This window comes from Aphelocoma coerulescens (assembly GCF_041296385.1).
Source record: "Aphelocoma coerulescens isolate FSJ_1873_10779 chromosome Z unlocalized genomic scaffold, UR_Acoe_1.0 ChrZ_unloc_scaf_2, whole genome shotgun sequence".
In the NCBI taxonomy this organism is placed as follows: domain Eukaryota; kingdom Metazoa; phylum Chordata; class Aves; order Passeriformes; family Corvidae; genus Aphelocoma; species Aphelocoma coerulescens.
The window spans coordinates 1040359-1064884 of record NW_027184087.1 but is presented as its reverse complement, the minus strand read 5'-3'; the positions used below and the strand labels follow the sequence as shown (position 1 = coordinate 1064884).

Sequence of the window (24526 nt, the reverse complement as noted above, 5' to 3'; positions counted from 1 at the left end):
ATTAAGCAACTATTCTGCAAAACAAAGAACTTACTATAACTTAATTACTTATGAATTAACATGCCATTCTCCTCGGTTTTATATGGTTGAAGAAATTCTTAAAAAACACAGGATAATTAATTAAAGAGTTGTGCACAAAGAAATATGCTCCGATTTAATTATCAAATACTAAGTGTGTGTGCGTGTGTGAGAAAGTCAGGTCATAACTCCCTGACTGTAAGGGAGCAAACCTGTCCAACCATCCATAATTTAATTACTCAATCTCCAAATGCAGACTTGAATTGCTTCAGTGATTGCTACAACAAACCCTTCAAAAACTTAAGGAAAAGTTTCCCATATGGTTTTGTTAGATAAATTCTTTCTCCAAAGAGAATAAGATGATTTTGCTGTAGCTTTTGCCTTCACAAAGACGAACACAATTCCTCCTGTTAGACTTTATGAACAGAAAGCTTAACCTAGCATGGGAGCATTAAATTCTGTTTCAGCATAGAAAGGCAACATTTATTTTAGGATGTTTACACTAATATTTTATGTATTGTGTTGCAGCTTTGAAACTGAATAAATTGCTCCATGTGCAAGTCTACCTACAGCTGTTAAAGTGCCACCACGGTCAGCTGGTCTGTTAAAATGACAGTGCATGACAACAGTTTCTTTAACATACATCACCTAATTGAACAGCAATTGAAATAGCTCATAAAAAGCCAAATTCATCACTGCTAACTACGTAGCACTGACGTTCTTACTAAGAAATTGACATTTTCAAATGACAAGCCTAGGGAAATTTCTTGTCATTAAAGTGGTACTCTTTGTGCATCAGTTATTTTAGATTATAAAAAATACCAAGGCCGTTTCTATTATCACCCACAGGAACAGGATCAAAGTATTTATGTAACTTTCAACATTATCTGTGATCATTAGAAGCTTATAGTCATTTCCTGAGTTAAAATAAGCAACGGTTTAAAATTTTACTTGTAATCATTATACACCTGTAGATACATAATGAACTTTGCCGTTTCTTTCTCTTTCCATTTTTCCTCTCCTCTCCTCTCCTCTCCTCTCCTCTCCTCTCCTCTCCTCTCCTCTCCTCTCCTCTCCTCTCCTCTCCTCTCCTCTCCTCTCCTCTCCTCTCCTCTCCTCTCCTCTCCTCTCCTCTCCTCTCCTCTCCTCTCCTCTCCTCTCCTCTCCTCTCCTCTCCTCTCCTCTCCTCTCCTCTCCTCTCCTCTCCTCTCCTCTCCTCTCCTCTCCTCTCCTCTCCTCTCCTCTCCTCTCCTCTCCTCTCCTCTCCTCTCCTCTCCTCTCCTCTCCTCTCCTCTCCTCTCCTCTCCTCTCCTCTCCTCTCCTCTCCTCTCCTCTCCTCTCCTCTCCTCTCCTCTCCTCTCCCCCTCATGCATTTTAATTTTTTAAGAGGAATTAAAGTAAGGACTCAATCTAAAAGAAACAGGGTCATGGAACAAAGATTAAGATCTCATCTTCAAATCTTGTGGCTGTTTCTTTGCCCTGCTTGGTTCTGCTTTACTCTCTTTGGTCTGCATTAAACTGCCTAATAAGTTTAGTGAACAATTTAGATCAATTGATTCTTATTTTGTCTTCATACTGGTTATAACTCATTTGGGGGTTTCTCACTTCTTTTGCATTATATAATTGGAACTTTGCTTCTATTACACTGATAATATTCTGCTTTGTGAATATGACATGGAAAATACATGTTTGTGTATGGGTCAAAATAAATCAAACATCAAGTGATATTCTGGACATCATAAATGTGTTTTCTGCGTCCAAATTTACCATTGCTTCTACAATATATTCCTCCAGCTAGTGGACTCTGGTTATCTTTGTCCATACAGAAACCACTCCAACCCAGCCTCATTTCCTCATCTTCATATATTCCTTGTAATCCCATTTATCCACTAATCTCTATTGTGCAGTTTTTCCTGTCTTAGAACTCATCATACCATATGACATCATATAATCCATCTACAAGTAAAGGGCAAAATTCAATTTGTTTGCATAAATGATGAGAAGCTCTAGGGCAGCTGTGATATATGGAATGTCAGAAAATAGTACAATACTGATGAAGTGCTGCTAGGTGAAGGTGATGAGATTATTGCATGATGAAGCTACTGAATCTCAGCATTTTATGAGTAAGTCTTAGAAGGTGGAGATGATGTTGTTTCTGTCCTGCTCTCATATTTCCTGAAAGATGGATATTCCTGACTGGGCCAACAGTCTTCTTGTTCTCACATCAAGTGCTAACAGTACTCAGAAAAACTGAGGAGACTCTTTGTGAAAGACTTAGTCCCATTCCTGCCAGGGAGGAGGGAGAAAGTTAAAGCTGGAATCTGCTTCTTAGAATCCCATCTGAATACTCTCTAACATGACTAAACATCACTATAGTTGCTTCATTCTCTTGTCTTGACATACTTGTTTGCCAAGGGTGAAATTACTCATCAGAAAACTAGATGGTACTAGCTTTCTGAAAATCTAACTTTCACCCTGTGGGATGCCTAGAAGTACACTACCAAAAGTAAATGATCTAGTCTCAATTCAGTGTTTAACGACAAAACAAAACCCTTTAGCTCTCAGGTATTAATTTTCCTCAAGCTCCTTTTTTTTTTATCATAGACTCAAACTTGCCCTGGTTTTCTGAAACACAATCTGGAATTGGCATCCACTGTTCCAATTTAATGGATATCTCTGCAACTGTGAACTCTAAAAAATAATAGACATGATATTTATAAGGATATATAACTTTATAAAAAAATTAGTTATTTGATACCTGTTGAAAGCACTGACAAATGGTGAAAAACATCTTAATGACTTAGCTTGACAGAGTAAGAACCTAAATTTCTTACACTTCACAACTGAAAAAGCTGCTTAGATTTCCCAGATTATACACATGAGCTGTACCTATTGTATGCATGTTAAATTAAGGACTCAATTTTTCAGTCTATATTACTGCAAGTAATTTCAATTCACTCATGGGGAAAAAAGAATAGGTATGTTTGTGAGAAAAGAAAGAATTTAGAAATAATTGGGTGTAAAATTCCCACAAGTAAAGCATAGTTGCACACATACTACTCATAAAAGTAAGTCAAGAAAGCAGGTACTAACTGAAATAACTTTTAATTTTTTTTTTATGCAGAGGAGTCTTGGAATTTTTTTTCTTCATTTCTGTTACCTGCAGTGATATCACTCAGTACTCTTCCTGTTTTATGAAGATTGATTTTGACTCTCCCATCACTCAGATATAAGAGGACACCACCTGAAGAATGGTGCTGTTTACTGGATAACAGAAGTCCTTCCTTGTTCCAAGTGCGAAACTGAAAACTGACAAATACTTCATCTTGCCCTGATGTGCCTGGCAGTGCCAGGTAACTGCTGGAGCTCAGAAATGTTACTGGAACCACCTGTGGCTCTAAACATGAGAAGGACACATTGCCCTAGAAAGAAATGAAACAAATATGTTATTAGGAAGAGTCATGAGAATTTCTCCATGGAAACTGCAGTTTCAAAACATGGTGCATAGTACTTGAACGTATTACTCTAAAAATCAACCATGAACATCATCAGTTTGAGAAATGCTAACACAGTTTTCTGACCAGAATAGATTCATCTGCCTGAGCAGAGTGGCAAGGACCTTTGAGGGAATGAGGTAAGTTCCTAAATTATGAGGCTGATTTGATGTTACCTCAGGAGCTGGAAAGACCAACTTTGTTCCTAGTTTGGCTCAGCCTCAGTAAGCATTAGGGACTTGACAAATCCTTGAATGTCAAACAAAATGCCACTGAATGCATGTAAACACTTACGTGGGTCTAAATGCTTGGATACAGAGAAAAAGTGTTGAGCTTGGCACTGATTGTGTAAGACAATGTTAACTTTAAGAAAAAAACTATCTCCAAATTAATGCAGTTGGAGATGTGCACCAACTCCAATATTTGTTTCCACAAACAGAAAATTTCCACATATAAACTCTTGCTAATTACAAATGCAAAACACATACTTCTTAAATCAAGAGGGAATGTGGTTTCGAGCAGGCCCATATGGACTAGATAATGAGTTGGATTTATGCATCTAGCATTTATTTTGTGCCTTCCTTTTTCTGAAATAACTGTTTCTTAGGTAAACTTGTGGCTGAATTCATTGAGAAACTCTGAGAGTAACCTGCATCTGTACTTGTATTGAGTGATGCAGATAAGAAATCTGGAATGGGAATAATGCATTTTTTGCATCTGGTGTCAGAGTTAGTTAATACTTTATGGTGCTTGATAGTAGTACACTGTGCACTCTGATCTAATGGCTTGCTGACACCATTTGAACTATAAATAATTTGTTCTGAACAACGGATTACTAAAGATTAATGTCTTTGGAATTTAAAGTACACTTAATTTCTGTTCAACACAAAGAGGTTTAAAACTTTTAAATATACATAAAACTTTGACCTCACAGTAAAAAGTTTCAAAATCAGTTTAAGAAAAATACTCACTAGTCTCTGGTGTGTCAAGGTATTAAAGTTTATGAGTTTTAATTTTCTTCAAAGAAAATATATAAATAAGTAAAAGCATTGTCTTACGAACTCAGCTGTACAGAAGTGAATAGTCAGCTAAACTGACACACAGCAAAAAGGCACTCATCAGATTAATAAACCTTGTTAAATGCTAAAAGCTGGCCATTTGCAGATTCCCCCAGTAAAGTGCAAATTTAAGAGGGATTCTGTGGTTACAGAGATACTTTCTGTAATATTTATATTATGAATCATCTCCTATACTGTTTTGAAAGTAGCACAATTTAAAACATTTGACCTGAAAATAATGACATTTCCTATTACAAATAATATCATAGTTCCCCTTCCACTAGTCCACCCAGACCCTACTGTAATTGTCCACTCCCCAATATTCATAAGCATCATGGACAGAATACTATGCAGAGGTACCAGTTTAGCTGATTTTGGAATATTTCAGGTGTTTCACATGAGAAGAGATGCCTCTCATCCATTTTTTCTGTGACAGAGAACCAAATTTGATTCTTCATATTCTGAACAGAAATCCAAGTTAAAATACTTGGATCATGAAAGCATTTAATATATTTTAAATTATTCTGAGCTGATTTCTATGGTATCTCTGCATTTCCTGCTACTAAATAAGTACATGTTTCAAATAGAGATGACCTTTGTTGTACTGGGGAAAAAAAACCCAAGGCCAATAACAAAAGACTTAGTAAAATTTCTAGAAAGCCTTTTGTAACACAGAAGACATTTGTTTGGTTGTTGGAACTGTTTCTCTAAAAGGTAGGAATTTGGATAATATGACTCTTGGCCATGTCACAATAAATTCATTAAACCCACCAACCTAAACTACAGGTCTTCAGACAAAGGTCAGTATAAATTGAAAACCATAACTTATCTATCCAAATTATAATGCTCTGGACAAAGCAAAGTGGATCAGCGTCCTCAGCAACAAAGACCTTTAAAAATGTACTGCTGGTGTTCTTATCAGCCAGGCACATACTCTTATTGCTCTGGTAAAAAGCCACAGATTCAATGGTTTCTGATGCATCTGGTTACTCATAGACTTTTGTCATGCAGTTAGATACCACACAACACTGTGATATCAGATATATCTAAATATCAGCTAAACACCTCATGAATAAAGCACATCTGCCTTTTCTATTAGGATGACTCTATACAGTGTAAAATGAAAAACAGCTCCACTTGGTAATTACTTTATTTTTCTTTCATTACCTAACATAGATTTTACTAAACTCTGTGCTAACAGGTTGGATTTGAAAGTGGTTATGGTCTTTTTCTTTTTGTCTATTTTACTTATTTCTTCTTTCTTAACTAGAAATCTCTTACCACAATGTAGATCTGAGACTTATGCCTCCTGGCCAGGTCAATAATGTTCACTCCATTATAATAAATATTTTCAAAACACCCATGAAAGTTCCTGTGTGAAAATGTCCCTGATTTTCCAGGCACTGGGATCCCTCCAAAGCTGAGCTTAGAAAGAGAAGAGAAACCAATAATACTATTAAGTAATTTTCTAAGGAAAGAAGTTGAGAATACTGTAAGAGCAGAAGTCAAAGACTGGCCTATAGTGAATCTGCTACTGTATTTCACTGTATCACATCTACGTATTAAAAGAATAGGCTAAAAAAAAAAAAAAATTAGGCTATATCAAATCAAATTTATGTAGTAAATTATTCTGACATTTTGGCGTTTTTTTTCTTCTTCTGATGTCTCTTTGAAGTGTCTTGAATCAGTTTTCAGGGTCCATTACAGCTGCAAAACCAAGGAGAAGAAGGACAAGGCCAAGTACATGCAGACTACGCAAAACAGTGTGAAAAGGGAAAATAAAATTAGCAACAATTTCTTTAGAAACTTGAGGCTAAGTTCTCCACTGTGCACACGATAACTACCATAATAGAGAGCAAGAGTGCATCAAATTACATTATTCTAGGACACATTTGAAACAAACTAAAGGAGGTGCATTTTCCCTTTCAAAATGCTTGGGCTGTGCAGTTCCTTTGTATGGTGCTGTAAAATTACTTAGTTTCAGAAAGAGATTGGAAGATTTAATAAAAATAAAAATCCATTGAGAGCTACTAAATTCAAGAATATCATTCCGTCTAAGTAAGTCCCTGCCCTAAGGCAAAAGCTGTTAGAAAGCAGTAAATTATTTTAGAAAAGCACTGCCACAAGGGTGACCTTATTTCTGCTCTAGTCTACGTTTTAACTCTTGGACACCATCAGAAATAGGATGGCAGTACAAGTGAACTTCTGAGCTCACATATTTCAAAGCTATCCTGAACAACATTGTATAAAAGGTCAGTCTAAACTATTAACCTTTTAATTTTTAACTTTTCCTTAAGGTTTAAAATATCTTACCAAAGAAAAGCAACCAAAGTAAAATGCACCATATTTCATTGAGTTATTAATTATTAAATTAAGAGAATTTTATAGTCAAAAATGCAATTCTAAATACAGTATTTTGGGTTTTTTTGAAAGTTTTTATGCTTTCTTTTTACTTGTTCTGGCAACATGTACTTTGAACTATAGTATGTGGAAGAGAGGAAAATTTAATTTGCAATATTGATTGATTTAGTAAAAGACATCTATTTGTCAGACAGTTATTAATTTGTATGATCCTCCGAACTTTGATATAATTTACATTCAGAAATTCCGAGCATATATTTTTGAAATTGAGTAATGCAGACACAGAACAGCATGAAAACTCACTCTAAAATGCTTAAAAATTGGAACGAGTACAATAAAGTCTCCGGGTTCCAGACATTCTGCTCTATCACTCATTGTCTTATCCAACAAACAGTATAGGGCAAACATAAAGCAGCCAGTCATCACATTACAACTGTGAAATAGTGGTATTTTTAACCACAGGCAGGAAAATTTCACAGCATATTACATCTACTACTTTTCATGACTCCAGCACTTGTGCAAGCAAGATTTTTTCATAGTATAATTTTCAGATCTAACAGGGATTTAAGTCATGATATAAACACTTCTAAAATGGTTTTATGCTGATTTATTGAAATTTTATCCAGTTTTATATTGACAACATTAATATTCATTAAATAATAGCATTGAGTTGGCTCTCATTCATTATGTTTACAATATTGTTTATCACATTTGCAACTCTACTGAAACAAAGGTATTAAAATAATGAATTCTGAGATGAAAAAGATGGTCTTTTGAAAATACTGAGTTGAGAGTCTAGTGGAAGATTAGTCCTCCAAGAACATCTCTTTTTCTTTGATTCATTCCCTTAACAGACTGAAAATCCCCAAGGTCTTAAGGACTACGAACTTCCGAAGTTCTGTTTCCTTTGCCTGTTTCAGTGCATTTGCATAACAAAGGTAATAAATGTAATAAAGGAAAGGTAATTTTCACACCTCATAATCAAGGTCCAAATAACTGAATTCTCCTTTTGCATGAAAATGATGAGTGTGTTTATCCACTGTAAAGTTTACTTGATTGTTAAAATGCTCAATGAGAACAGAATGCCAGTGTTGATCATCCAAAAGGCTGCCCAGCGTAATATTAATTTGGGCATTAGAAGGATGAGTTTTAGTATCACCTTGAAAGAAAAAAAATAAAAACTATTAATTTCATTAAAAAATGTAATTATTCAAAAATATACTGCTAGTTTATCATACTTTATACATTTAAATACACTTAACAGTTTAAGAGAAGTTTTAGTCAAATAATGCCTAATAGCTATATTAGACTTCATGAGACTGTAGCTGTTACCTAAATTAATGAGTAGGGACAGCTTCCCTTTAGTTAATTCCAGGGTGATGTGGTCTCCATTTTTTCCTTCTCTGTGGAGGAGAATTCCATCACTTTGCATTGTCTTAAACTTCAGAGAAATCACATCTTTCAGTGCATTAATGAGTTTTTTATTTAATGTGTAAATTAGACAACTTTTCCCATCAAAGCCAACCACCTCAGACCCTAGAAGTAAAGAAATAAAGATAATGCATAATGCTATGTCTAAAAGAAACAGTTGCATGTTACTTCAATATGATATGAAGTCCCATCACTAACATCTGTAGATCCACTTGTGCACAGTAAGTCATACTTTATTTCTTCCCCATACATTAAGACTGCTATGTTCTAATGATGATGGTATAACTAGATAATAAAAACCACATGAGAAGAGATCAGGCCTCTATTCAAATCTAATACTGTTCTCATATGCTGAAAGGTAGGTCTTCCTTTCCTTGGAGCTATAAAGTACTTTGACCATTTCTGTTCTTGTATTCTTAGGCTGAAAATCTCTAATAATTTACCTGAAATTCATTCAATTAACAAAATCAAGACCAAAAAAAAAAAGCCAAAGTTGCTGTCGATGGGAGGTAAGAGAAGGAAAGGGAAAGGAAGGGAAGGGAACAGGGCTAACTGATTTTATCCCAATAGTAGAAAAGAATATCTGTCAAAATCAGTACAGATTGAACAAGACACACACAAATGAAACTGATAACACTATAAAAAGCTCATAGAGTATTCACAGTTCATATGTAAAGAAGAAAAAAGTAATTACCCTTGAAAAATACATTTTTGAAGTGAATGAAGATGTAAAGGACACTCAATAAAATATGAAGTTATTTTTCAACTGACTGGTTGACTTCTTGCAAGTCAAGGGAAACCCATTATCTATTTACTAACTTTATATAACTTCACTAAAAATATTTTTCCATATTGACAACATGGAAATGAAATGAATTCAAATTAACTCTTGTACTTAAAGTAATTTATATTCCATTTTCAAAAAGCTCTTGTCAAGTGAATGCAGCTTTTTTTTAAAAATGTAGTTTCTTGATGTTCTTTATATCTTGATAATGAAGAATTCATTTACCAAATGTACAATGAATAAATATGATATTCTACCTAACCATGAATCCTAGATTGATTATTTTACTTAATTTTGTCATTGAATGAATGTGGACAGAAAAAGCCTCAATTAACGTAGAATTAAAGTAATGAATGTGATGTAGAATAGCTTCAATAAAGACTTCAGTAAGACCACTTGTACATTTATATGCATCTATCAAACCAGCTAGCTAGAGACATTCTTAGTAGGCACTGGTAACAGTAGGATTGGGAACATACTCTTCTTATTAGTTGTTGGGACAAGAGCATAAACAACATTAACATGGCTCTCCAAAATCCCTTACACTATTCTGCAGCAGTAGCTCCTAAAAAACAAAATCTCCTCTATGTAAATTTGGAAAATAAACAAAATTAAACTTTCCCCCCACCCTCACCCCATGAACTAATGAAGACTGTGAAAGGGCTGCAGATGGCAATCAAAATTCTTGTAACATTTCTCACAAGTCTTGCCTTCACCATCTATGCACCATCTATTACCCCTAGAAATACATTTAAAGAGTTGTGAGAGAGATAGCTTGAGTGTCCTACAGGGTTAAAAGGATAAATAAAATGTGGGCAAATACCCAGGGTGCCATAAGGTTTTCCTCTCATACTTACCAACTACTTGCAACTTCTAGTTGCTGCTGGACTTCAAAATGCCTCTACATGGTTTTTCTCTACCCTACTGTTGTAAATAAGGAAAATAAAACAGGTGGACTTGTTTTATGAGCACTCATCTTTCATTTTCAGAATTTGCAATATGTCTTCCTTAAATTAATAATAGATCCAGTAATCTAGATCCTTAGTACACTATGAAAATATTTTTGGAAATCATGAAATGTCCCTGAGAAACTGGAAATTCTGGAAGCTTCACATACCACAGGACCAATAATCCTAGTGACCCTCGGCAAAAGTTTTGGTTGAAAAAATACTTGATTTTTTCATCTTTATATCCATTGAAATCAATGCTAATGTTCTATAAAGAAAAAAACCAATGCAGACTGTTTGGCCATTATTTCAGTTATGATGAGGATATGAAGTCCTTTCTTTGACTGATGTAACTGTGATATTGACTTTAAGCATTGCAGCCAGGAAGGAGATACAATTAGCAGTGTTCGCAAACAGTCCAAAAGGGTTTGAGCAGTATCTGCAGTGCTTATTGTTAGGCAGACACAGCTAACAATTTTTAATGTGAAGTATGCATTTAGTTTCCAGTTATCCTTCTTCCACATTTGTCATTTTTAAATTTAAACCTATCTTTCTGCCTGCCATGTCAAAAAAAATCCCCACCTTTTTGTTGTTTCTTCGTTTTCTATTTTTAGACTACTGGTTTTCAGGGGATGAAATGAGAAAGAGACTGTTGTAATGAAGAGGGAAAATTGTAAGCTAAACACATTTCTAATATCCCTGGGGTTTTTTTAGTGTCACGGTATAGCTTAACCTGAACTGTTTTACATGGCTTAATTGTCACAAACTGACATTTCAGGAATGAGACAGAGGAAATGTCGGTAGAGATTCATTGTTCTCTTTCTTACACACTAAATATATTGGAAGAAAAGTCAGGCAGAGGCTTAAGACAGATTTTGGGCTGAGATTCAGCACAGAGTATTTGTGGTGTAGTCATAGCACAAGCAGATACTTTAACAGTCCACATGAAGGCAGGTTGAACATCTGGAGGTACAAAACATCTTTCTTTCTCTCTTTTTCTCCTTCTGCCTTGCCTTGCCTTTCCTTGCTTTGCCTTGCCTCTCCTGACTGTAGAACACGAGCAGAAAAACTAAGGAACATTGTGACAACAGCAGAGTAAGGAAGGAAAAGAACTCAACAGAAAAAAAACTGCAGGGGAACTCTTTTAATGTTTCATGTAAGTTCATAATTGACTACCCTTATTTGGCCTTTGTACTCCATAAATGCTGAGGCAAAAAGGAAGGACTCATCTCGATGAGTGCTTTACAAACATCTAAAATGTGACAGTCCTTGACCTAAAAAGTTTATAGGAAAAAAGGAGTTGTGTGGAAAAAAAACCAACAAAAATAAAACAAAACCCATAATAATCTGCTACATCCTACAGGAATCTATCATGTGTATTACCAAGCCTCACTGAGACTGTAACTAAAGGGGAAATACTTTTTTTGAGAATACTAGGCAAAGTTATTCAGAGCAGGCATTTGGCTGGAAGACAGCAGAGCAGCAAATTTTAAGTAGTGTCAAAATCTGCCCTGTAAGTATGACTTCACTAAGATAGTAATGACTTCTTTAGGACATAGCAGACATGCATTTTTTCACATCACTTTACAGAGTAGGGAGATCTACTTCCTGTACTCTTGCAAGTTTAGTTTTAGTTGTGTAATTTCTAACAGGTAAGACTGAAGAATTAAATTAGTGCATTTGCACTTGAATACAGAACACAACTCACACACTTGGTGGTAAATGAAAAGAGAGTTGTTTACTCTTAAAATATAGTACCCAGTGAGATCTCCCTGAAGGAAAGGATGTGGGAAATGTAAAACATGAATCAAAGCTAAAAAAGCTAAAAAAAGCAAAGCTAAAGTAGATATTATTGGCACTTATGCTTGTCTTTATTTTCTGATCCCACTTTGAAACAGTCATTCAAAAAGAGCCAGGCATAATTACTCTAACAGTAACTACATGTCCTCATTGTGCCTGATAAATAGAGAAAAAGACTGGAGAGAAAGAATTAAACATTTACTTTTTAAAATATTTTCTAGAACTGTAAACCTATAATCACCTGGTTTGTCTTCATTGGCAACCACTGAATTTAACTAGTAAAAGCCCTTGGTAATCAGCAGACGTTCAAAATAAATACAGAGATGATAAGAAACCTGCAATTCATTTGGAATGATAGCATTTATATATAGGAAAAATAAGCATTTCTAGAACACCCAATATCACTAATTCAGAGAAAATCTTAACCAGCTTAAAAAAAAAAATTACATCTATTTAACACCATCACGTTCTTCCCATACTGCATTACAGTAAATAATGGATGAAGTAAATATTCATTTTAAATTCATCCTAATCTTAGAAGACAACTTATAGTTGATTTACTTCCATAAGCTATCTAGAGGATCAATCCTGTGCCAAGTAAGTAAAATACAAAAAAATATATAATCTTCCTCAAAAGTAGCTAATGACCACAGAAAAATATTTTAATTTAATAACTGCATACACTAAATGTTTTGGTTTTTTTTTTAGTTGCACGGACACTGTCCTTTATTTGTCCTTTAGACTCAGTTTTCCACTGCTGGGCAATAGGCATTACACAGAAGAAAGATATAATATGTATCTTGCAAGTTGTGACAGAGAAAATTATGATAGTGAATGTACATAATTAAAATCTGGATTTTAGGCATGTTCAAAAGACAGCTCTTCAGTCTGGAATTGTTTGAGAACAAAACTGAGTAAGGATTTAAGTATTATCAAATGCACAAGGTAAAGGACTGTGAAGAAGCAAAATTGATGACTTTCAATGAATTTTAAAGTGAAGCTTAAAGACAAGAAAGACTATTCTCCCATCAAGTACCACAGAAATGAGGTTTCAAATGGAAGACTCAGATGAGCTTTTAGCTGGGAAAGATAAATGCATCTGTTCAGCCTCCGTTTTTAAACTTTAGTTGTTCTGGTACTTAAAAGAGTTGAGGGCAAGTTGAATCTTGGTCATATTTCTCAGTTACTCAGTTTTCCAGGCCATTTTCTCAGATTGTTCTTGGAATCATAAGTCATGTTCCCAGTCTCAAGGCAGCTGTCACTGAGGAATTTTGTGTGAGCCTTTCATGCCCTTCTCCTGCCATGAGATGTCTGTTTTCTGGGATGGGGAAGTCTACCCGATTTCTGAGGTGACGTAATCTCTTGCATCCGGGTTGAAATTTTCAATATCCTTAGTTCACGACCTTTTGCCAATTTTACAAAGTTAAGGCAGAAAGCCCAGAGATGTGTCTTACTGATATGCACTTAAAATCAGATACAAATGCATGGCAACAGAAAACAGATATATGGAGACCATCCAAAAGAGATCAACCATACAAAATATAACTTAAGTACAGAAGTTGATAAAAAAAATAAAGAACAATAGATCATAGTATGCAAAAAAAGCAATTAAAGAAGTTGCTTAAAATAAAATCTGTTTCCATCATGGAAAAAAGATGTGAAGAATAAAAAGCAGTAAACAACTTACTGAGAAGAATTTTTTTTAAAAGTCCAGGGATGAAAAACTGTAACAGGAAGACATCAGGAATATTTACACTGTCCAGCAGATCAATAAAACCACAAAACTTACGCAATCTTCTTCCAAAGGCTTATGTTAGTTGTTAAGGGCACAAAAACTATTCTAAAACTATCCCTTAAACATATAAAAACTTTGAAGTATCCTTCAACTGTTTATTTGTGGATCTATCTAGTTGTACTCTTATTGGCTCAGGATCAAGAACATATAGATTTAAAACTGTAAATGTTTTCCATACTTTGGCTTTCAGATAGCAAGTATACCATGTTAACATGCAATTTTTAGGACTACAAAGAAAAAAAAGAGTTTGCATTAAATCAGTTATTGGATTAGGTCCACACCATTCAGTCCAATAAAGAAAGGACTGGAAAATATGCATCACATATTGATAGTTGATGTAGAAATATCTGCATTGAAGTCTGCATATAAACTTACTGAATCAGTTTTATTCAAGATTAAATTTAGTCTTAGAAATCTACTTTCAAGTGCTATTTAGGTAGCAAAAGACAATGATGAAGATTCATTTCATTTAGCTAATTCAGAAATAAACTTACTGTATGTGCATCCATACACTTCAATGCGCATTCCAATCCTGCCATTTGGATTCCAGTCCAAAGGCACAAAACGGAGAAATCTTGCTTTAATAGAATGCTGAAGTTTATAGTATACGACACTGTCCGCATTTGTGTTTCCAGGAAAGGCCTAGAAGAAAATGAGAAAGAGATCAGCATCCACACTGAATGCAGAAATACATGGAAGTATTGCTGATTTTTTCATTTTATAACCTCATCTGGCAAACAGTCAAGAACAGGAATAAAATGGAAGTGTCAGTGAATTCCACAGGAACAACTGATGAATCAATCTTGACTATTCTTCTGGATGAGGTGTTGACTCATCTGTATATTTAGCACTGATGCCCCACTCAACAATATATCTAACATCTAAAATTTCAGTGAACAAAACCCTTCAAACCCAAGCAAATCCTGTCAAAAACATGTAGAATATCCTCCCATTTCAGTGTATGGCTCTATGTAACCCTTAAGCATAAGAAAACACAGTGACCTCTACAAAGTCCTTCAACTGAAAGTTTAGACGAATTTCATTGCAAGCCTGTATTTTAAATGCATAGTAAGCTGCATTTAAAATGGTCTTATACTGACAGATCATGGAAATAAAAGACTGGTTTCCAACTAAAGAATCCAAAATATTGTAAAAGGAATTTGTTTTAGTGTCCTGTCAAAAAAGAATCTACATTTCAATTTTTTACCCAGGTAAAAGAAAAAAAGTAAACTTATTTTGCAGTATTTAACTGATAAAATTGCTTTCCCTTTTTCTTACATAAAGGAAACAGACAAAGAAATGTAAAGAAGAAAGTTAAAGAAAATGAGCTGTAATAATAAACTTTAAAATTCTAAAAACTGGAGAATATATTTTGATTTCACTGTGTTGTGTGGCGGTTTTTATATCATTACCTGTTTATGGTATGTAAAGCAGAAAGTATTTGTTCATACATTTTGAATCTAAATATCTGATAGCTCTCTGAAATATTTAGATGAACAGTATTTAAAACATTAATCATTTCTGGCTGTATGAACAGTGCTTTTGCCATAGGTATAAGCCACAGATGTTGCAACTGGAGAATGCATAGCAACCAACATCTTTAGGTATGCAGCTTCTCTTTCCATAAGTTTTAGAAGCAGAGATGAGCATCACTGCATTCATTATTTACCTTTATATACACAGATCTTTGCACCTTATCTCCCCTGTAACAGTAAAATCTCAATACATTCTGGTCTCTGAACATTCAACGGAAAAAAAAAGAAATTAAATAAAAAGACCCCAGACCAAGCAACCAACCAAAACAAAAACTGAACAACAGTTAGTGCACTGGCTTATTTAAGCTAACCTATTAATAAGCAATTAGAGTCAAGTGACTTTGAATGTCCACTTTCAGCTTCATGCTTTGTAATTCCATTAACACAGCAGGTAAAAGTGGAAATACTATAACACAAACCAGAGAAGAGCTACTCTTTGGAGGGTGAGACCCTTCCAGACCTCTTGTCCCTTCAAATCCTATTTGCAGTCTGTAACAAATATAACTGTTCTTGAAAGTCCCAGTTAGTTTGTTGACTGAACCAGAACCAGGCCCCAGAAGTTTAAGTACTGCGAGCAAATGAAGTGTTCAATTAAGATTTAAATTTTTGCAAAATTGTTTTTGGAGAGCAGCCACCTCAGAAATTAATTTAAGTTTTGAAAACAGAATTTACATGGCTTTATTTTTTTACTGTAGGGTATATTTAAACACTATGTTTTTAATTTAAAATTTGGTTTTTGGTTTCAGCAATAACCTAAAAATACTTCTGACTACTCCTTTAGCACCATTCAGAATGGCCAGTTAAGAAATCAGTATTTTTTTGCTGTGATTTTACAAAGCTTTTATCTGGGAAAACCACATTTTAGAGTGTATCAACTGTGTTGAGTATTAAATGGGTCTTTATTGCTTGTTTTAAACAGTCTAAAGGTTAAAATATGTATTTTCAGGCCTTTTCAGTCTAAGTCCTCTTCAAAAAAAAGAGAGGACAAAATCAGACTGCTTTTTCTCCAGGCTACAGTACTAAAGGCGTACCCAAAACCAGCTTGTATGAGAGCAGCTTGTAAGCTTTTTAGAGGAGAATTATATTTGATGTGACAGACAGTCCTGTCTTTACAGTAGAACACGATTACTGTTTCATGGTCCCATCCAGCATTCTTCAAAACACAAAATTACAACCATATAATGAGCTGCTTTCCTCCTGTCCCTCCTTCTCCAGACTGTTCAAATCACTTCATTCATATGTCAAATCATGTATTGGGAACATGCCATTATTTTAGATTATGCAGAGTCTTCACAACCTACACAGGCATCTAAAGGTTAAAAAGATGTAATGCAGTCCTCAGTTAATAGGAATAATACACTTAATAATTGCACCTAATAAACACTGTTTGCATAGATTTTAATAGAGTCACACAGCTAACCCAATACAACTGCTTGTTGAATCTAGTTGATGTATTTACAGGGACTGTATTTTTATACTGCTATATTTTTAATAATACTGCTTTTTAATAGCTTGAAAACAAACCATCTTCCTCAAAGAATGCGATTTTTGAAACACTGAAATACTATATTGCAGTTTAGCTGTAAACAGTAGCAGGGCCACTTAGCAGCATAGATACCTAAGCAGAAAACTCTCCATAGCCTGTTTTATTCCATGAAGTGAAAGTATTCTGGGCTGTACTGAAGCCTGAACTGAGAGCCTGCTCTCAACTTGGTTTAACCCTCCTACTCAGCTTCTAACCTAGTAATTTCTTTATCTCAAGCTACTTTAACCCTGTTGTCAAGACAGAATTATTCAGTTCACCATGGTGTCAGAAAGCACAAATATGTTCATGACTGCGCTGGTAAAGTTAAGTCCTGTCCATAGAAGGGCATTGGAAAGCTGATTGTGAAGGTGAGCTTGCATCAAGAGAAGATAAAAAAAAAGTCCTTGGTTTCTCTGTCCATCATCTGTGTAGAAGAACATGTGGATTTAGATCAGGGATAACATGGGCATCCTGTCCAAAACTTTCTCACCAACCAAAAACTCCCCCAGAAATGCAGCTGTGTAGAACCCATACTTTAGATAACCTAGAGTGATGCCTTGATGGTGATACCATGATGGTTTTTTTGGCTTTTCTTTTATACTTCTTATACCTTTTTACAACTTCTGTATTCTTAGTGCTTTTTGCCTACATTCTGGGACTTGTTTGTTAAGCTAGGAGACTAAACATTTTAAAAGCTTCATAGTTAGGGATCAGTGTGCCCCAGACCCCAAGGTCCTCTCCAGAACACATTCTGTAAACTAAGATAGAACCATCCAGGGAAAGCTTCCTTGGGGGAGGGGGAAATTTTTGATAGATATACTAATTAATAAGACCTATAATGTTATACAAGATCTTTTGAGTGGTGTGCATTGCAGTGTGCATTGAGGTGCCTTCGACCTGGACATAGTGCACCTAAGGATCCTTAAAATAAATACAAAGGTAAAATCCCTTTTTCCTTTCTAACCATGTTTGACTCTTGATTTTAAGACCAAGAAAAGGCATCAATGGGACTACCTAAAAACAGAGGCTAGAAAAAACCAAGAGAATAAAAAGCGGGTATATTTATTGAAGGGCCTTCAGGTACACTTTGGGGAGCCAAAGCCCCAGGGGATACACCCAAAATGGATGACCGGGTCACTGGGTTGGGTTTTCATACTTTTATAAGTTTGGTCCATTTGCATATCAGGGTTAATTCTCCAATTGCAGCTTCAGGTAATGAAGTCATTTACCCCAAGTTTGCTCCCTCCATAACCCACTGTTGTTTACACTTCTCGGGGCCTGAGACGGTAAGGTGTCCTTGAGTTTCAGGCCTAGACAGGATTTGTTTTGTCTGGCCAAAATGGGAGAACGCTAGTTAACAGGTTATATGGAGTTTTTAGAATTATACATTAAAGAATTACAGGATATGAAAATATAAAAGCTAAATCCTAAGGCATCAACAAGACATGACACTTACTTACAAATATAACTTTTACTGTATAATACACTATATATACATTGTTAAACATAATATTAAATAATATGCACAATTTTTTAATGTATGTTGTGTACCTATTGCAATAAATATATTTATTACAAATACTACTCAAATAAATATACACATATAAATAGATGTAAGTACACTTAGCTACAAATCCCCATTCGGTGTTTAAGGACAAGTACAGGAACAGGACCTGAATAATTTTGTTGGAAGAGAAGCTTAGCAATGTGATACTAGCGTAACTGAAGATGGGTCTAACTTCATCATGTGTTTTACGAATTCTAGTACCAACAACAGAAAAAGCAGTTGAAAAAACCACTATGAAGTAACTTGGAACTGTTAAAATATATTTTACTCTATAAAAATAATGCTGCAGGATTAACCCATCTCTCCCATTTTCTCCTAATACTTCTAAGCTACATCCAAGTTCATATACCAGTTTAAATTATTTACATCTCAGTAAAAAAATGAGTGCCTATTCCAGATAACTTAGTACATAGTACAATGAAAATGAATTGATATATTTTCTGAACAAGAATCCAAACACTCAGATTCATCCTTCTCATCCTATTACCACCGGGGTTATCACTAGTCTATTGAAGTTGGTTCTGGAAGTTAACAGGTTTGAACTGTTCAGTTAAAGTGAAAAAAAATGAAAGTCCTTCACTCTGACCAGAAAATACTGTACCAGAAAATTGCCTCCTTTCCTAAATGTCCACACTGCAGTTATGGCTAGGACAAAATGATCACAGAGATTAAATTAACAGATTGTTAAGACTTCATTGGTTATGAAGAATATATGCAAAAGTTGGCAGATATGTTTCATATAAATACTAACAGTGGCATTATAGTGAGGAGCCCTGCACCATAAGTTATTCACTGTATTTTTCACTAGATCTTGTCTCTGAATTGTTTGAAGATGCAGCTGAGATATACTAGAGTTACCTTAAATTGATCAAAACACACAATACTCAAATGTGAATGATCATGTCTTTTGTAAAGCAGGATAGCACATATTAATGACAACCAGATTAACATAGACCAGATAGAAAAAAAAAAACTTAGCAGAAAACCATCATAAATTCTTGTTCCAGGCAATGTCTACTGCTTGTAACACCTAAATCTCCACTACTGCACTATTGTACTTACAGATCTCCATCACTGTCACTCAGAGACGGGATAGTGGGGTAAATTGTATCCATATTCTTTCAGGCTATCTCTTTCTGTTATTTCTTTACATTTGGTAAGTGTTTTATTCACTGTCATGGTCCTTTCTCTTTTTTTGTCTTTTACTATGTGAATGGAATATTAGCAGAACTTTACATAAGAGAACAGCTCCAGAATTAGGAGATGAGGAGAGGATGATACCATACTTGCCAGTTAATTTATCAAAGTGGCAACTGATAGTTGTGAATGAACTCTAGAGATTCCTTCTGCCTTTCTGTTTTGTTTGGGGTTTATGTTTGGGGAGTTCTTTGTTTGTTTGTTTTTCTGTTTTTGTTGTGGTTGTTGTTCTTTTTGAGAAAAAATTGAAACAATTTGCTTTCATATTAACATAGAAGAGGGAGATTTCAATATCTAAAATTAAGCTAACAGAAAAAGGTTGTGGGGTTTGTTTCTTGTTACAATAGTAGCAGTTGGATATAGCATTGCAGGGGTGCATAAAAGGGTATGAATCCAGGGCTCTTCAACAGCTACTGCTAGCCAGAAGAGGTTTATCAACAGCTAACCAAGCTCATTTGGAAATGTGCTTAATAAAATGTACTTTCTGTCTCTCTTTTTTTTTTTTCCCCTTTTTTGTTCAGCATAGCTGAAATGAAAAGGGACTTAATTTTCCAGATGACATGGTATAGGGACTAATACATAAAATAAAAATAAAAATATCTTACTGTAAACCACCAGTCACAACAGGTGTTTTGAATTCTTCCATCTACCTTATTTCCTTTCATTCATTCACACGTAGTAAAAAATTTTATGTGAAGTAACTTGTCACCATCGGAGGGAGCTCTTGTATTGACACAACTAGGCACAACATTCTTAAAAAATTATCGTAACAATTCTTCTTTATAAAATCCCAATATATAATTATGAATCCACTATGTTTTATTTATTAATACCTAAGCACATGGACCTCAGAGTATTCCTGAAAATTGAAAATGTGAACGTGTTTCATAATAGTATTACTGGAATTTTACGTAATCTTTTACAACTCTCAAAGATTAGCTAACTCTTTATCTGAAATGAATATAGATCAAGTTTTTATAATATGGATCTGTCAATGAATTTGGATTCTTATATTCCAAAGGTAACTCTGATGATCTCAGAAGGTAATAACCAAAGTAGTTAGGTAGTTTTATTTTCACTTTTTCCCCCTGTTTTTAAATAAATCCCTTTCAAATAATCTGTAAAATATTAATATATTGAATTTTGAATCTGAGCTACAGTGCAACTGTCCTTTCTACTTTCAAATTAATTTAAAGTTTAATCACCACTCTTCTGGTTAAATGAATTTCTTTACTAGTGGTATTTAATCTGGAGTGCAAAATTGAATTTATACACTTAGAAATAATTTACTCCATAAGTGTTATGAAATATTTTCAAAGAGCAGCAACATATTTAACCAGTTTATTCCATATATTTTCTTGTTAAAACTTAAAAAAAAATATAGTGCAGATGGCATATTTCTCATTGTATGAAATTTAGGTAGGAATCACAATTCACTATTGTACTTCTGTAACACGACATAACTCAGAGACTACCAGAAAGATAATTCAGTTAATTTATAACTGAAATACCTTTAGTGTAACAGCAGTATATGAAATCCACTGAAATGTCAAAACAATACATGGGTATTCTCTTTGCTCAAAGCAATATTAAAAAAAAGTTATTAATATTATAGTATTAATTTTCTTTTCCTACAATTTCACACCTTGCTTTGAAATGAAATCAAGCTATTAGAAAGAAAGGAAAGAAACCTCATTAACTATGCAACATAGAAATGGCACAGCAAATACTTCTATGTCCTGAGGATTATAAACAATAAAACAGTTCAATAAGAAGGTTTCCTATTAAATTATTTTTGTTGCTTTTCTTATATGATGTCTTATGATTTATACCTTAAGAGAAATTTCTGCATATTAATTCCTTTTCAACTCATCGTTATGGACTTAGACTAGTGTATAACACCAAGTTAACATGACAATCCGTTTCTTAGGTTGCTACAACATTAGCCAAATATTTCACCCATTTCACCAAAACCTTAGTGGCAAAATTTCACTTTTCTTTTAACATAGGGCTTGCCATGCTGAGTATTAGAAAACCTTTCAAAAGCAATTAGCTTTCATATTTTTAGCTTTACTTTGATGAAAGATACTATGAAATGAAAAGCCAGAGAAACTCACTGAGATTAAATGTTTTGGATATGATGTGAACAATAAGACCCTAAGACTGTTCTGTATACTAATATTAATTCTGTGCAAAAGTGTTCAACAAATGTATAGTAAGGTTGCATTCAGTAGTAATCAGGGACTAGTAAAAATATGTGCAAAATATTTACTGTTAAGAACATTTGGAATACAAAAGTAGAGCTTCAGTTTTTCAGAAATATCAGCATTCATGGTGGACCCTACTGCTCTAGTAGGCATCTGATGCCTCAGAAATGTAATGCAGAGAGCAAAGACTGCACTGTAAACATACTACTAGATGACTTAGGAATATTGATTAAAGTGCTCTCTTTGAGCCCAAGGGATGTGTCTTAAAATCCACACAATGCAATAAAAACAAGTTCCTAGTTATTTGTCGTATGGATAATTTGTTTCTGACACAGAGTTGAGATATTTGGATAACCTAAGCAGCAAAGTAATGGTAGTTCTGGTACTGCTGTGCATTTAAATACAAATAAATGATTAGCAAATACCAGTGACCAGCAAATCTGGCCTCAATGAGAACAATCCAGAACATATGATGGGCAGCCAACAGAATGGACACACCTGCAAGCCTCAGCAAATGGGTACACTTGTGGAAGGGAAAGAACTGGCTGATATGGTGGTGCCCATCAGCTACAGGAAGGACAAGCAGAGAGTGGGTTGGGTGCATACACAGACAGAGGGAATAGAGAAAGACTTAGCAGAAACAACATCAAGTCAAATCTTCAAATGGAGATGGGAGAAGACAATTTAAGATGACAAAGTTTCTTTCCAGGTACAAATTTGAGTAACTCCATGGCTCACAGGGAAAATAGGACACATGGTTTGCAGCATGAAGACATGTCAGTGATGGTCAACAGCTTTCTTCATAAAGCTATCTGGTGGAAAGTAAAAGGAAACTCAGGTACCAATACAGTATTAATAATAATTCTGATATATCACTTTCTGTATGAAAGCTAAAATGACCAGGCTCCTCAACCACTTATGCCATATCCTCCACAGAATATTTTACTTCAACTTCTCAGTTTGCTAAGGTAGAAAGACAGAAGAAAAACCTCCAAAAACCATGAACTGCATCAGAAACTGACAATGCTTTGATTTCAGCTGTCCCAGCTCCTGTATCCCAAGTTTAAAACCACAAGTCCAAGTTACACTAGTATTGATTTACCACAGAGATAGGCAGAGTGCCTAGTGTTTACTTTAGAGTCCCTAGTTTTACTGTATCACTCAGATCTAGCTCCATGCTAATGCTGTTATAGCATGTGAGAAATATATCACCCAGAAGTAAAAACCCAAAAAGTATATATCTTCATGATACAACAGGATGAACATAGCACTGAATTTCAAATTTTAAAGGTCTTTTATGGTTTTTCAACTATAATAATTAGGAATCATACTTTACATGGGAAAAATGGGAATAAATTTCACTTGGTGCACATGACATCACTAACAATACCTCTGCTTCTTCAGAGGTGGTGACTGAATATGTGGTAATAATGCTGGTAATTTATGCTGTTAATCTCTTTAATTTATGTAACATAACAAACATTTAATTGTATCTCTATGTGTACATCTGTCAATATGGGTTAAAGCAAAAATACAGACCAGAGAAAATGGGTCGGAGCTTGCATAGATTGTGAAGTCCACACTGCAAGACATTTACTCTTAAACAATCAACCTCTTTCTTTCAATAATTAACTGTTTTCCGGATAAACTGTCATTGAATAGGCATGATCAATATGAAGGATATTTCTTTATATTAAAAATTATCCTTCTTAAATGAAAGAACAAACAAATTTTGTTTTCACTTGCTCAACATAGTATTCCTAGAAGGAGGCTCTCATGCCAGCAACAAGCTTGTGAGACAAAAATGAAGCCACACAAGTCTGATGAAGTAAAAGTGTTGCCAGCTTCTAATATAATAATTTTCATAATATTGAATAACTTTCATGTCTAACACTAATGACAATGCATGAAGGATGAGAGACTGTGAAAGCCATTTGTGCATTGCATTGGAAATTATGATCAAATGACTACAGGTACATGGGTGGTCATTTCTCTCAAACTAAATTATTCTTTGCTCAAATCCAGTCTTGAAATTAATTTTTATTTAATTAGCTTTGATACTCAAAAGAGACCATGTGGGAATAGCTTTTCTAAGAGAAACAATAGCACTCCAGAGTGGAATGAAGCTGGACATAAACCCATTTTTTAAACCAAAACTGTGGATGGATAGCCCATCATGGCTTTCTGTAGGGTAGGAAAAGAAAATAACTAAACAGTAAGATTATTTTTTTAATGTAGACATTGCTTGTGGAACTTAGAGCTCCATAAAATACTATTTTCTTTTACAGTACTCTTAAAAATAAGAATGCGAGTTCTTTGACTGTTTGTGACATGAGATTTAATTTCAGACAAATTTTTAGATGATTTTTGATGTATAGAAAAATGAAGAAGTCTGTAGGACAGAGTGTGATAGATTAATTTTTACTACTTTAGGTTTCTTGTAGTATTTCACCCTAAAGGATCTTGCTTACATGCACACTGGTGCTGCAGAATGGTTATAAATTAAGCTATTTCAAGTGGATAATTTTAGTTTTCCAGTCATCACTACCTACTTGGTGCATCTAGAAAAAAGCAAAGTGCAAGGAGGAAGAAAACGGAGAATTGTCCTCTTACATCTTGAGAAAACAACGCATCTGAACAGATGAACTGATTTTGAAATGTTTTTGAAAACATCCAAACTGAGATCTAACTAAGTGAGAAGTTGAAGTAATTCAGAGGTACATCTAAATTTGAACTCTAGTAGTAGGTTCCTCTTTAATTTTTTACTTTTTTATTTAGTCTCCTGTAGGGGTTCTTGGGGAAAAAAA

The 24526-nt window shown here is 34.5% G+C and overlaps 1 protein-coding gene across 2 annotated transcripts in view; it reads right to left on the bottom strand.

Annotated features, from left to right (window-relative positions):
• CNTNAP4 (contactin associated protein family member 4) overlaps positions 1-24526 on the bottom strand; it is a 209797-nt gene that overhangs the window by 66299 nt on the left and 118972 nt on the right. For both annotated transcript variants that reach the window (XM_069002648.1, XM_069002649.1), the window contains exons 4-8: positions 14183-14330; positions 8264-8467; positions 7906-8090; positions 5852-5995; positions 3179-3440 (exon numbers count right to left, since the gene is read on the bottom strand). In XM_069002648.1, coding sequence (XP_068858749.1) covers positions 3179-3440; positions 5852-5995; positions 7906-8090; positions 8264-8467; positions 14183-14330 — 943 coding nt within the window. The remainder of the gene's footprint in view (positions 1-3178; positions 3441-5851; positions 5996-7905; positions 8091-8263; positions 8468-14182; positions 14331-24526) is intronic.